Raw genomic sequence first — 13,246 nt, forward strand, 5'->3', positions numbered from 1 at the left:
CCTGTTCCTGATGAGAGCTGTGAGGTGTGGCTTTCATGAGTCATGTTTTGAATGTTGTGCTTTGAACAGTTAAATGTACCTGCTGGTGTATGTATTTGGATGATGGTGTACTCCAAGAGAATGTTTCATAAAAGATAATGGATATCGTTCCTAACTTACTCTTCATCTTCCAGTTAAGTGTCTATCTGAATTTGTCTGCTTTAGTGATTTTTCCCAAGTAAAGAAGATGCAAGGAACTGAATGTATTTGATGCAGATTTCTTTAATTTAGTTTATACATGGACATTAACAAGAAACATATATTATATGGTTGCTTGTTGCTGCCCAGTGACGTTGGTCTTCATCTTTTATTCAGCCACATCTTTGCTCTAAAAAGTGATACACATGATTATAAAACTTGGTTTTTAAATATGCGCAAGGTTTTTATTTAAAAATTCTACAACTGAAATCAAATTTCGTTATAAAATAGAACATACCTTTCCAATATCTCTGCTCTTGGCTCTTAGCTTGTTGACCTGGGACTCAGCGATGTCAGCACGCTCCTGAGCTTCCTCCAGCTCATGCTGCACTTTCCTGTACCTGGACAGGTGAGTGTTGGCCTGCTCCTCCTGTGAGAGCGATGGACATCGTCACAGTTAGTGCTGGTAACAGAGTATATTTGGACTTGGGCAAGCAGTCTGATATATTGCTCATAGTGAATGTAGGGTGTCGTTAATCCATTAGGAAACTTACAGAATCCTCAGCCTGCCTCTTGTAGGCCTTCACTTTGAGCTGCAATTTGTCCACAAGGTCCTGCAGTCTATTCACATTCTTCTTGTCCTCCTCAGTCTGAAGAGATTGACCTTAATTTAGATATTATTTTACTTGAAATTACATGATGTACATGTACTTAAGTACATGTAATACCTGGTAGGTGAGCTCTTTCACTCTTCTTTCATACTTGCGAACACCTTTAACAGATTCAGCACTACGTCTCTGTTCAGCTTCAACTTCAGCTTCCAGCTCACGCACCTAGAAGAGACATTTCATCTTATGAATGTGGGATAGAAAACAAAGCATCCTATGAGTAAACACTTTGGATATTTCTTTTCATAGTATAATAAGTTCAACATACTCTAGATTCCAGTTTCTGGAGCTGCTTCTTTCCACCCTTCATGGCAAGACTCTCAGCCTCATCTAGACGGTGCTGCAGATCTTTGACTGTAACCTCAAGGTTTTTCTTCATCCTCTCCAGGTGAGCACTGGTGTCCTGCTCCTTCTTCAGCTCTTCGGCCATCATGGCCGCCTAGTGTATGGAAGTGTCAGGTTTATTTTTCATGCCTTTTTAAAAGACAATTTTGAAGGAAAAAAATCTATGTTCTTGAACACTCACATCTGTGATGGCCTTCTTGGCCTTCTCTTCAGCATTTCTGGCCTCCTGGATAGTATCATCCACCTCACCTTGTACTTGAACCAGGTCAGCCTCAAGCTTCTTCTTGGTGTTTATGAGACTAGTATTCTGTTGCAGTGATACATGAAGACCATTATAATGATTTACCAAGTGATGTAAAATGGACAGCAAAGGTCTATGTTGTAACAGCTAACCTGAGAGTGCAGCAGTGTCACACGCTCACTGGCGTCAACCAGCTCCTGTTCAGCCACTTTGCGGCCTCTGTCTGTCTGCTCCAGTGCAACTCTCAGTTCCTCAATCTCTGCCAGCATCAGGTTATTCCTGCGCTCCACCATGGCCACCTGCTCCTTCATGTCTTCCTGTCCTCTGACAGCCTCATCAAGGTGCAGTTGGGCATCCTGATGTGAAAGGAATCATTGTTAATTGATGCCTCAAGATGTGTTTAACCACAGAAGTTAAAAGATGGAGGTCCACCTTGAGCTGTCCTTGGACATTCCTGAGCTGTTTCTGCGCCTCAGCAGCCTGGCGGTTGGCATGGCTCAGCTGAATCTCCATCTCATTGAGATCTCCCTCCATCTTCTTCTTGACCCTCAAAGCTTCATTCCTGCTCCTAACCTCAGAGTCAAGAGTAGTCTGCATGGACTCGATCACCCTCTGGCTGTTTCTCTTGATCTGCTCCATCTCCTCATCCTTCTCAGCCAGTTTTCTGTCAATCTCACTCTTAACCTGGTTGAGCTCAAGCTGGATACGAAGGATCTTAGATTCTTCATGCTCAAGTGTGCCCTAAAGGAGAATTTTGAAAGTTAAGCAATTTTGTGTCAAACCATTCTCATCTATATATGGGCAGTTTATATTCAGGCTTACCTCAGCTTCCTCAAGAGCAGTCTGGATTTCTGATTTCTCAGTTTCCACTGTCTTCTTTGCCTTCTCCAGCTCATGAATGGTCTTTCCAGTCTCTCCAATCTGTTCAGTCAGGTCAGAGATCTCCTCTGAGGGGAAGAAAAATCCAGTTGAACGCAGTATTTTTACAGTAACTCTTAAAAAAAGGTGTAGTTATATTTGAGTAACATACGCTGCAGATTCTTGTTTTCTCTCTTCAGAGTCTCAAGATGGTCCAGAGCTTCCTCATATGAGTTCTTCATTTTAAAGAGTTCAGTGCTGAGAGAGCGAGCCTCTTTCTGAGCTCCCTCCAGTTCAGCCTGGCCTTCCTCGTACTTCTGCTTCCATTCTGCCAAGACCTAAATGCCGTGTTAAATGGGATCACGTGAACTTTGTGCTTGTACCAGTTTAATAACTTGTGTGTTTTTGGTCAAGTAAGAGATATCCACCTTGTCAAAGTTCCTCTGCTTCTTGTCAAGATTGGCAGCCAGGGCATTGGCTCTCTCAACATCGATCATGAGGTCCTCCACTTCACCCTGCAGTCTCTGCTTGGTCTTCTCCAGAGAAGCACACTTGGAGTTCACAGCTTCAATGGATTCCTCTGCCTCTTGTAGGCGCTGAGCAAGCTTTTTCCTGTGAAAAATTTCATGAAGTAATGGTCAGTTTGTCAACAATCTTTAGTTTATGTAAACTAATTTTGGTTATTTTAACAGTCTCGATTTAATTTACTTGGCCTCCTCAAGCTCCTCGGTACGCTGGATGGCATCGGTCTCGTATTTGGTTCTCCACTGAGCCACCTCACTGTTGGCCTTGGACATTCCACGCTGAAGCTCGGCCTTGGCCTCCTGCTCTTCCTCAAACTGCTCTCTGAGCAGATCACAGTCATGACGGGCTGATTGGACAGCGTGGGCCAGGGCATTCTTGGCCTAGAAGCAAACAATAAAATTAGTTTGGGAAACAATAAAATGGGTGGGAAGCTGTGGCCTAATGGTTAGAGAAGCAGTTTAGGGATCAACAGGTGACCGGTTTGATTCATTGGACCAGCAGGAATGGCTGAAGTGCTCTTGACCCAGGCTGCTCTGGGTATATTTTATGTCGCTCTGGAGAAGAGTGTCTGCTAAATGCCTGTAATATCATGTAGCTAAATCTATTATTGTTAATGTGTTCGTACCTGGGTATTCGCAAGCTATCGCAAAATATATTTGTTAGATTTGCATCAAACGATTCATGTTCTACCTTGACTTCCTCCTCAATTTGTCTCTTGAGTTCCTCAATCTGCTGTGTATAAGCTTGTTTTCCCCTGGACATCTGAGAAACAAGTGCTTCTTTCTCCTCTAACTGACGGCTAAATTCACCTAAAATATGAGTAGACAGATTGTTACCAAAATGGAACATTTGCAGTTGCAGAATTTTCTGGTTTATTGTGATTTAATTTACCATTCTCAGTCTGAAGGCGTGCTTTTTGTGTGCTGATGTCATTCAGTTGACGAACATGTTCATCATTTTTAGCCTTGAGTTCGCTCAGCTGGTCTTCTAGGGTGCGGCACATTTTTTCTAGGTTACCCTGGAAAAAGAACAATATTGTCAAAAGTACATTAATTTGGCTCGAACTTAGTTATGAAAATTAATCAGTTATGAAAAACCAATCTTTGCAGTTAGTTGTTAATTAAACCAAACACTTTTCTTTCAGGATTATACAGTATTTAAGTTTTTTTCCAGTTTCTGCTTTTGTATCTTAATGCGGATTCTAAATACCTTTGACTTTGCCACAGCCTCCATGTTACTGGAGAGGTCATCTATCTCCATCTTATATTCACTCTTTTCCTTCTCCAGCTTCTGTTTGACACGCTGAAGGTTGTCGATCTGCTCTCCAAGCTCAGCAACACTGTCAGCTTGTTTCTTGCGGAGGGCAGCAGCCGTGGCTTCATGCTGCAGAGTGGACTCTTCCAGATCGCGACGCAGTTTCTGGAACTCGGCCTCACGCTTCTTGTTCATCTCAATCTGAGCAGCAGTGGCACCTCCAGCTTCCTCGAGCCTCTCGCTGATCTCCTCAAGTTCCCTGGAGAGATCAGCTCTCTGCTTCTCAACTTTAGCGCGAGCTGCACGCTCAGCCTCAATTTCTTCCTCCAGCTCCTCAATGCGAGCCTAAAATTTTGGTTTTCATACCTTAGACATTCTAATTTTACAGTACAAGCCTAACTTTTACTATTTCTCACAGAAGTAATACCTGGAGCTCTTTAATCTTCTTCTGAAGCTGGGCACCCAGTGACTGTTCATCTTCAATCTTGCTCAGAAGTTGACTTATTTCAAAGTCCTTCCTATGTGGCAAAAATAATAGATGCATTCACATTTTTAATTTTAAGATTTGGATGCATTTAGACTTTTATTTGTATCATGAATTGTTGTATACTTCTTGATCTTCTCGTCCGACTGCTGCTTGTCATTCTCCAGGTCCATTATTGACTCTTGGGCCAGTTTCAGATCACCTTCAAGCTTTCTCTTGGCTCTCTCAAGGTCCATACGGAGTTTCTTCTCTTGTTCCAGTGAACCTTCAAGCTAAATTTTATAGAAAACCATCATAAAACACCTGACTGATGGCTGCTAAACCTTTCATTAATTTAAATATTGTAAAGATATTTACATCATCGACTTGTTGCTCAAGTTTGGTCTTTGATTTGGTCAGAGTGTTGACTTTGTCTTCCTCTGCCTGGAGGTCATCCAGAGTCTGCTGGTGTGCCTCTTGGAGGGCTTTCTTCTCCTTAGTGAGCTTGGCGATGCTCTCATCTAGAGATGCCATCTCCTCAGTGAGGTTCTTGACCTGTGCAAAAGAATTTCAGAACCAATTTATTCCAAGGTAAATACCTGCGTGAGTAATAGGATTTATGCTGCCCTGCATGTTTAGTGTAGAAAATATATTCTCAGGTATCTCTAGTAGGGATATTATAAATTTCAGTTACTACCCTTTCAGTTGTTCATACAAGATTCAAGATCAGATTTACAAGGGTGGAGTCTGAAAGACTTAACCGTAGTAACGGTCTGAATTTAGTAGCTGAATCCACACAAGTGTAACGTCAGGCATATGTTAATTTACAGTGTATTTCAACACACGAACCTTGTTCTCAGTGGCATGTTTCTCCTTTTCCACTTTGGCCAAGGTGAGCTCCAGGTCGTCAATGTCCTTCTTTAGCTCAGAGCACTCATCCTCCAGTTTCCTCTTCTTGGCAGTCAGCTCAGCATTGATTTCCTCCTCATCCTCCAGTCTCTCATTTGTTTCTTTTAGTTTGGCTTCAAGCTGGATTTTGCTCTTGATGAGCCCCTCACACCTCTCCTCAGCATCAGCAAGGCCTTCCGTTTCCTGTTGATTCAGTTGGCTTATTATCGTGAGTTTATTTTTCCTATTCTACAGAGTCATACTAATTAGACTCCAAAAAACCAGACTTACTGATGCTACTTGGAGTTGCAGGTCATTTTTCTCCTGTAGCAGAGACACCATCTTCTCCTCAAGCTCTTTCTTCTTGGCCAGCGCCTTTGCCAAGTCCTCCTTCATTTTCTCAAAGTTCTCCTTCATGGCAACCATTTCCTTCTCAGTCTCTGCACTCTTGAGAAGAGGCTTGATCTTGAAGTACAGCTTCATCCATGGCCAGTGTTTCACGTTCATGAATGAGCGGATGTTGTATTGAATGGAATAAATTGATTCTCTGGAATTTTAGATGAACAGGGTCAGTATGCGCCTACCTTTTTGTTTATTTTTGTTTGTTTTGCACTTGGGTTTCATGCTTTGTTCATCTAAACATACCTCCTCTCCATCATCTTCACAAACTCCCTCCTCATGAGGTAGCCACGGCACAAAGCCTGAGTCATGGTTACCAGATTTGCTAGTTTATCATCTCGCATCTCCTCGAGGGTACCCAGCAGACCAGCTTTGAAGAACACCTGGAAGTTCAAGAAGATTTTTTTGGGGGAATGACGATGTGAGTCTGTACCAGAAAAATACAGCAACAGAAATACACAATATCCTGTGGTATAATTTCTATTGGGTATTGTAGAATTTAAATGGTGGATGCTTTCTTGAGTTTCATTTTTCTAGAACATATGGCTTTTTTTTAGGGGCGGCACGGTGGTGTAGTGGTTAGCGCTGTCGCCTCACAGCAAGAAGGTCCTGGGTTCGAGCCCCGGGGCCGGCGAGGGCCTTTCTGTGCGGAGTTTGCATGTTCTCCCCGTGTCCACGTGGGTTTCCTCCGGGTGCTCCGGTTTCCCCCACAGTCCAAAGACATGCAGGTTAGGTTAACTGGTGACTCTAAATTGACCGTAGGTGTGAATGTGAGTGTGAATGGTTGTCTGTGTCTATGTGTCAGCCCTGTGATGACCTGGCGACTTGTCCAGGGTGTACCCCGCCTTTCGCCCATAGTCAGCTGGGATAGGCTCCAGCTTGCCTGCGACCCTGTAGAAGGATAAAGCGGCTAGAGATAATGAGATGAGATGAGATATGGCTTTTTAGTACCAGCATTAATATTTTTGCTGTAAGAAAACTGCACACCTTGGTGTGTCCAAACTTGTACTGGGTATGATCCACATCAATGGAGCCCAAGAGTTTCTCTGAAGCTTTCTTGTTGTCAATGAACTGTCCTTCTGGGATGACACTGGCATTTAAGACTTTGTATCTGAAAGTGAAACACGTATTCCAGAATACATAATGCACCTGCGTTTTCATTTCTTGGTCAGCAACCCTTTGGTATTATGTGTGGTAAAAGTTATTATCAGGCATTTTCCCATTACTGTAAATCACCTTGATATAAATACTGTGATTCAGATTACCTCTGCTTGAAGTCACCATAGAGGATTCTGCTGGGGAATCCCTTTCTGCAGATTCTGATACCCTCCAGTACACCATTACACCTCAACTGATGGATGACCAGGAAGTTTTCCATCAGACCTACGGTGTCCAGTGTAATGGTGCAATATAAGTAAACAGTCTTACAGTCAGAGAAATTCATGGGTATGGTTTTTTTTGTGTATTTACTAATACGAATGTAAGAAAATAAGAATACCCACCTGGAGTCTTGGACTCATTTGGAATCAGGCAACGCACAAAGTGAGGGTGAGTGCTCCTTAAGTTGGTCATCAGCTTGCCCAGGTTCTCCTGTGAGTTTTACATTTACCACTTTAGCAATCATAATAATAACCTGTATACCCCTAAACTGGAAGAGGGAAACCCAAAGTAATCGAGTATACATTTTGTAAATTTAATCTTTGCATAAATTCTGAACAATGCTGAGCTACATTGTAGATGCAAAACACATGTTCAGGAAACAAATTAAACGTTACAGATGTTATAGAATTTAAAATGTCAAAATGAATTGTGGGATTGCATGGAGTTCAGATGGGAATCTGACTAATATTTTTGAAACAGAGTAATGAAGACATCCTATGAACAGAAGCAAAGAAATTGTAAACTCTGGGATGATGTGAAACTGATTGCATTCTGACAGGACTCTTCGATCTCTTATGGTAGCTTTGACAGGACTTGTGACTCCACTTGTGACATGTATGTAAAATGTGGAATCTGCAAGTGGAATGCATTCACTAAGCCTTTGCATGTTAACGTAGTTTCTGTTAATTTGTTCTCACCCTGAACAGCGCAGACACAGTCTGGAAGGAACCACCCTTCTTCTTGCCTTTCTTTCCACCAGCTTCAGCTGTTGACAAGTTAAAATTAATCAGTTATTGTTTTCTTTATCTCACTGTACGCTTACTTTCTCAGTCCAGAAACACCTTAATTACTGTGGATGAGGAGTCTGATTTTTAGCTGAATCTGCTTGTACAATGGGTGTAATTATTTAAAGGTGATTTTTTTTTTCAGTTATTTTTACAGATGATGCATTTTTCATATTTTTTTTATAGTTACTATTAATGAAGTTGAAACTAATAATCAGTGTTAAACTTACCATCAGCACCGGCGTGTGCTACATACAGGTGGCACAACAGTTTGTTTGCTGCCTTCTGATACAGCTGCACAACAGAGTCGTTCAGTGGATCCTTGTTCTTGTCCAACCAGCCGCTAATGTTGTAGTCCACAGTGCCGGCGTAGTGCACCAGGGAGAAGTGGGCCTCAGCTTTGCCTTTAACAGGCTTTGGCTTCTGGAAGCAGGCACATTTTCCAAGGTGCTGGTCATGAAGCTTGTTTTTGAAAGATGTGTCTGTAGCCTTGGGGAACATGCACTCCTCTTCGAGGATGGAGAAGATGCCCATTGGCTGATGGAAGAAATACAGTGCTTATGAAACAAAACATTCACAAAAGCTTTATTGAGGAAGGGGGGGGGACCTCTTACCTTCTCAATAAGCTCAATGCAGGCAGCCAAGTCCATACCAAAGTCAATGAACTCCCACTCAATACCTTCTTTCTTGTACTCCTCTTGTTCCAGCACGAACATGTGGTGGTTGAAAAACTGTTGCAGTTTCTCGTTTGTGAAGTTAATGCAGAGCTGCTCCAAGCTGTTGAACTGTGACAGTAGATCAGTATATTAGACATTGCCAAAGTCTTGTGAAAACCACCTGAGCACTCATCAGGGAGGAAAACAATTATTTACATCAAAGATCTCAAATCCAGCGATGTCCAGCACACCAATAAAGAACTGTCTTTGTTGCTTTGTGTCCAGCATCTCATTGATACGGACGACCATCCATAAGAACATCTTCTCATAGATGGACTTACAGAGGGCCATGGTGGAATTGTTCACCTGAAAACATTACCCAGAGAAGTTTAGTTTGCGGATATCTCAAACCTTCATTCTCCTTCCTGATAGTAAATAATGACAAATTACCTGAGGTACAGTCTGGCCTTTGGTCACAAACTCATTTCCGACTTTGACTCTGGGGTAGCACAAAGCTTTCAGCATGTCAGCTGAGTTCAGGCCCAGAAGGTAGGCGATTTTATCAGCAACTGGAATGAAAAAAGATTGTCTATTAATAATTAGGAATGCCACCTACACAGGACATTTATATATTGACAGAATCAGTAAATCTTGTGATTTTATTTGTACCCTCAGTGCCATCAGGCTCAGCCTGCTCCTCTCTCTGCTTCTGCTTGAACTTCATGTTTCCATGATGCATCACAGCACCGGTCAACTTGTAGATGTTATGTTTCTCATCAGCAGTGAAGCCAAGGATGTCAATAGCTGTCTATAGTGGACAGTAGGGGAGGGACAATTTAAAAAAAAAAGTTGCATTTTTAAAAAATTGTTTCAAAATCAAAAAAATGTGCTTACATCTGTGGCAATGAACTCCTCCACATCATTGATGCTCTTGACTGTGATTTCACCCTGGCTGATCATATGGTAGTCATAGGGATTGGTGGTGATGAGCAGCGCCTCTATGTTGGGCAAAAATTAATTATAAATAATAATATAAATTAATTAGTTGGTTAAGTCACACTGTCGACATGCTGAATATTATCGATAATAACACCCAGTAGCATTATGGCTTTGATGTTTTCTTACCGAGCAGTTCTGGTTTGTGTCCAGTCATGAGCTGGTAGAAAATATGGTAGCTCCTCTCAGCAGACAGCTGGAAAGTGACTCTTGACTTTTCAAGCAGATCTGTTAATGTTTTTTTGTAATGCATTCATTCTTACATTTGCAGAATACTGTTGTTAATGGGTTTATTTAAAATGCACAATATCTCTATCGTGTGTCCTTTATCATAGTATAAATATCTAAGTTTCAATTATTCCATACTGGTGTGTGTATAATCCTGGTTGTTCAATTCCAGTGCAGATTTCTGCACAAATGTTTAGCCATGCTTGCATGCATGCAACCAGCTGTCACCAGGAATTCACACAACTTACAAGAATGAATGATAGGAACTTACATGTTTCGATATCAGCTGAGGCCAGCTTGCCAGTTTGCCCAAAATGAATTCTGATGAATTTGCCCTAAAAGACAAAAGCATTGCAGATTAAAGCACTGTACTTTTATATTCCTTTAATTCATCTTTATTGTGTGAGCTTATGTGTCTACTTACAAAACGAGAGGAGTTGTCATTCCTCACGGTCTTGGCATTACCATAAGCCTCTAGCAGGGGGTTGGCTGCAATAATTTGGTCTTCTAGTGACCCCTAGCAACAATAGCAGATGGTTATAACAGAAATTGGACAAAAATGTTATTAGGTGCTACATATAGTCAATCCATCAACTGACCTGCATTTTGCCAGGAACAGGCTCTGCCTTCTTCTGTCCAGCCACGGCGATTGTTGCAAAGTACTGAATGACACGTTTTGTGTTCACAGTCTTTCCTGCACCAGATTCTCCACTGGTGGTAAAATGAATAAGCAATGGTCTTTACTTTAGAAAACAAAAGGTGCTTCAGCACTTTCAATCTTTATTGTAAAGTCAGAGGTGGTTTTTCATGTAAAAGGTGGAGGCTTTACTCAGAGCAAAGTAAAACAAAACTTCTCTCAAATATGAGCTCTAAAATATTTTCTGTAAGTAGGTTTACCGTGGCTTTTTTTTTTAAGTTTGAAACACCGTGGTAAATTAGATTTTTCAGATCTAAATTTGAACTTACGTAATCAGGATAGACTGGTTTTCACGATCTAAAAGAACAAAGAACTGTGAGACAAGTTGCATTATTTATGCACCCATTTAATAGATCATTTTTGTGCGCTCTCTGAAAGTAATTCTGCTGACATCATTTCTTCAGTTATTTTTTTATTCTGATTTCCTTTAAAGTGGTTAGACAAAATCATACCAGTGAGCATGAACTGATAGGCGTTATCAGATATGGAGAAAATGTGAGGTGGAGCTTCAACCCTCTTTTTGCCTCTGTATCCAGTTACAACTACAGCGTCGTACACTGGGAGCCACTTGTAGGGATTCACAGTGACGCAGAACAACCCTGAGTAGGTCTGAAGAAGAGTCAAATTAAATTTTCAATTATTTCAGTGATATATTTCAGTGATGATTTCAGTGATATATATATATATACACACAGGGTTAGTCAAAATGATGTTAACACTAATGGGTTATTTTTCTCCTGAATGTGTGGTGCGCTGTGACTGCTGCTGGCGTAACTGGGCCCTCCTTTTTTGACATTCCAATAGTGACGTCAGGTATCTACTTACAGATGGTGCAGCAGTACACCATTGATTAACTTCCACTACAGATCCGATTGGTTTCTACCATTTAAGTGTTAACATAATTTTGACTAACCCTGTGTGTGTGTGTGTGTGTGTGTGTGTGTGTGTGTGTATATATATATATATATATATATATATATATATATATATATATATATATATATATATATATATATATGTGTATGTATAAAACTATTTTTTTAAAGTTGAGTGATTCTTACGTAGATCATCCATGCTGCGTAACGCTCTTTGAGGTTAAACAGCACAGCAGGTTCACTGAGATGGGTCATCATGGCCATGTCCTCAATTTTGTCAAACTTTGGAGGATTCATTGGAAATATTTCATTGTCCTTAACTGTGACAGTCTGTGGAATAAAAGTAAATAATTTCTTAACAACACAGTTTGTTCAAGCACCCTCAATGAGATTAAATACTCTATGCTGGCATGCATAATTGAATTAAATGATTAATTGGGTCTAATACTTGTCACTTACTTTTCCACCCTGAGTTTCCACAGTGGCTTTGCCACCCTCTTTACTCTTCAGTGTACCTTTGAGGTACATCTCAGCTGCATCCGTCACATAAACTGCTGTTTTGGCATCAAAAGGTTTGTTCTGAGCCTCAATCCTCTCTCTTTCCGGCTTCCGGAGGTAGACGGCCGCCGGGCCGAAGCACTCCATTTCTCCATCTCCCATGGTGGCGGTGTGTTCCTGGGGAGTCAGATTATACTTCTAATTCAGATATCATGCTCACCTGAGATACTTGAAGTTGCTTCTCTGTACTGAACTGCAACATAATACATGCCTAGTTTTCACGCCATTGGTGAGTGTTCTAGATTTTCAGTTAACATTTTCATGGAATTTTTAATCCATCCATCTCATTATCTGTAGCCGCTTATCGTGTCCTACAGGGTCACAGGCAAGCTGGATCCTATCCCAGCTGACCACGGGTGAAAGGCGGGGTACACCCTGGACAAGTCGCCAGGTCATCACAGGGCTGACACATAGACACAGACAACCATTCACACTCACATTCACACCTACGGTCAATTTAGAGTCACCAGTTAACCTAACCTGCATGTCTTTGGACTGTGGGGGAAACCGGAGCACCCGGAGGAAACCCACGCGGACACGGGGAGAACATGCAAACTCCACACAGAAAGGCCCTCGCCGGCCACGGGGCTCGAACCCGGACCTTCTTGCTGTGAGGTGACAGTGCTAACCACTACACCACCGTGCCGCCCTGAATTTTTAAATTAAACTTAATTTTCTTTGGCTGTTTAAATCAGATCTTGCCAACTTTCAGAAGCATGAATATTCTCATGAACATGACATCTGCAGTGCCTTACCTTAGCTGATGACTAATATAGAAATCAAAGGCAGAACAGGACTGGCACTTGTTGGATACTGTAAAAATTAGAAGACAGTTTATAGACTGTCTGAAAATTAAATTAGTATTAAATATCAACATTTTATAAGATCTGGAAAAAAACTTTTTTTTTTAAATATGAGAAACATTCACGTTAAAGACACACATAATCGCTCACCTTTTCAGGGTGCTTGAGGTAGCCTCAGTCCTTGGTGGACAGTCTTATATAGCAATATTCTTGTTTACTCAGCAGAACCAACCAGCTAAGTTTGGTCATGGATTCAGCCATGATGTATTTCTTCCCTAAGTGGACATCAAGTGTGATGCATGTTTGTGTATCATATTCTATAATGAAATTAGTCTTCTGTGGAAAAGTTATCGCAGTGCTTCCTTTCTTATAATGTTAATATCTGTCAAAGAATTATTTTCTTTGATCTGATTTCAGTTAAATCAGGGAATAAATATTCTTTTGGTTTCA

At 41.3% G+C, this 13,246-nt stretch overlaps 1 protein-coding gene across 1 annotated transcript; it reads right to left on the reverse strand.

Annotated features, from left to right (window-relative positions):
* Positions 1-283: 283 nt before the first annotated feature.
* On the reverse strand, positions 284-12,095 carry LOC132874151 (myosin heavy chain, fast skeletal muscle-like). Its single transcript, XM_060910115.1, has 39 exons — positions 11,895-12,095; positions 11,622-11,765; positions 11,013-11,169; positions 10,830-10,857; positions 10,463-10,574; positions 10,288-10,380; positions 10,135-10,198; positions 9,765-9,863; positions 9,534-9,637; positions 9,309-9,447; positions 9,090-9,208; positions 8,856-9,005; positions 8,598-8,768; positions 8,214-8,520; positions 7,897-7,964; positions 7,321-7,408; positions 7,084-7,201; positions 6,806-6,929; positions 6,065-6,201; positions 5,711-5,966; positions 5,381-5,623; positions 4,910-5,086; positions 4,679-4,824; positions 4,496-4,586; positions 4,024-4,413; positions 3,706-3,832; positions 3,505-3,623; positions 2,998-3,194; positions 2,718-2,901; positions 2,462-2,627; positions 2,254-2,378; positions 1,864-2,172; positions 1,584-1,787; positions 1,372-1,497; positions 1,114-1,284; positions 906-1,010; positions 732-827; positions 476-607; positions 284-367 (listed from the first exon to the last, which is right to left on the reverse strand). The coding sequence occupies exons 1-39, from the start codon at positions 12,093-12,095 to the stop codon at positions 347-349; spliced, it is 5,808 nt and encodes a 1,935-aa protein (XP_060766098.1). The 3' UTR covers positions 284-346.
* Positions 12,096-13,246: the final 1,151 nt, after the last annotated feature.

The sequence above is a fragment of the Neoarius graeffei genome, chromosome 26 (assembly GCF_027579695.1).
Source record: "Neoarius graeffei isolate fNeoGra1 chromosome 26, fNeoGra1.pri, whole genome shotgun sequence".
In the NCBI taxonomy this organism is placed as follows: Eukaryota; Metazoa; Chordata; class Actinopteri; order Siluriformes; family Ariidae; genus Neoarius; species Neoarius graeffei.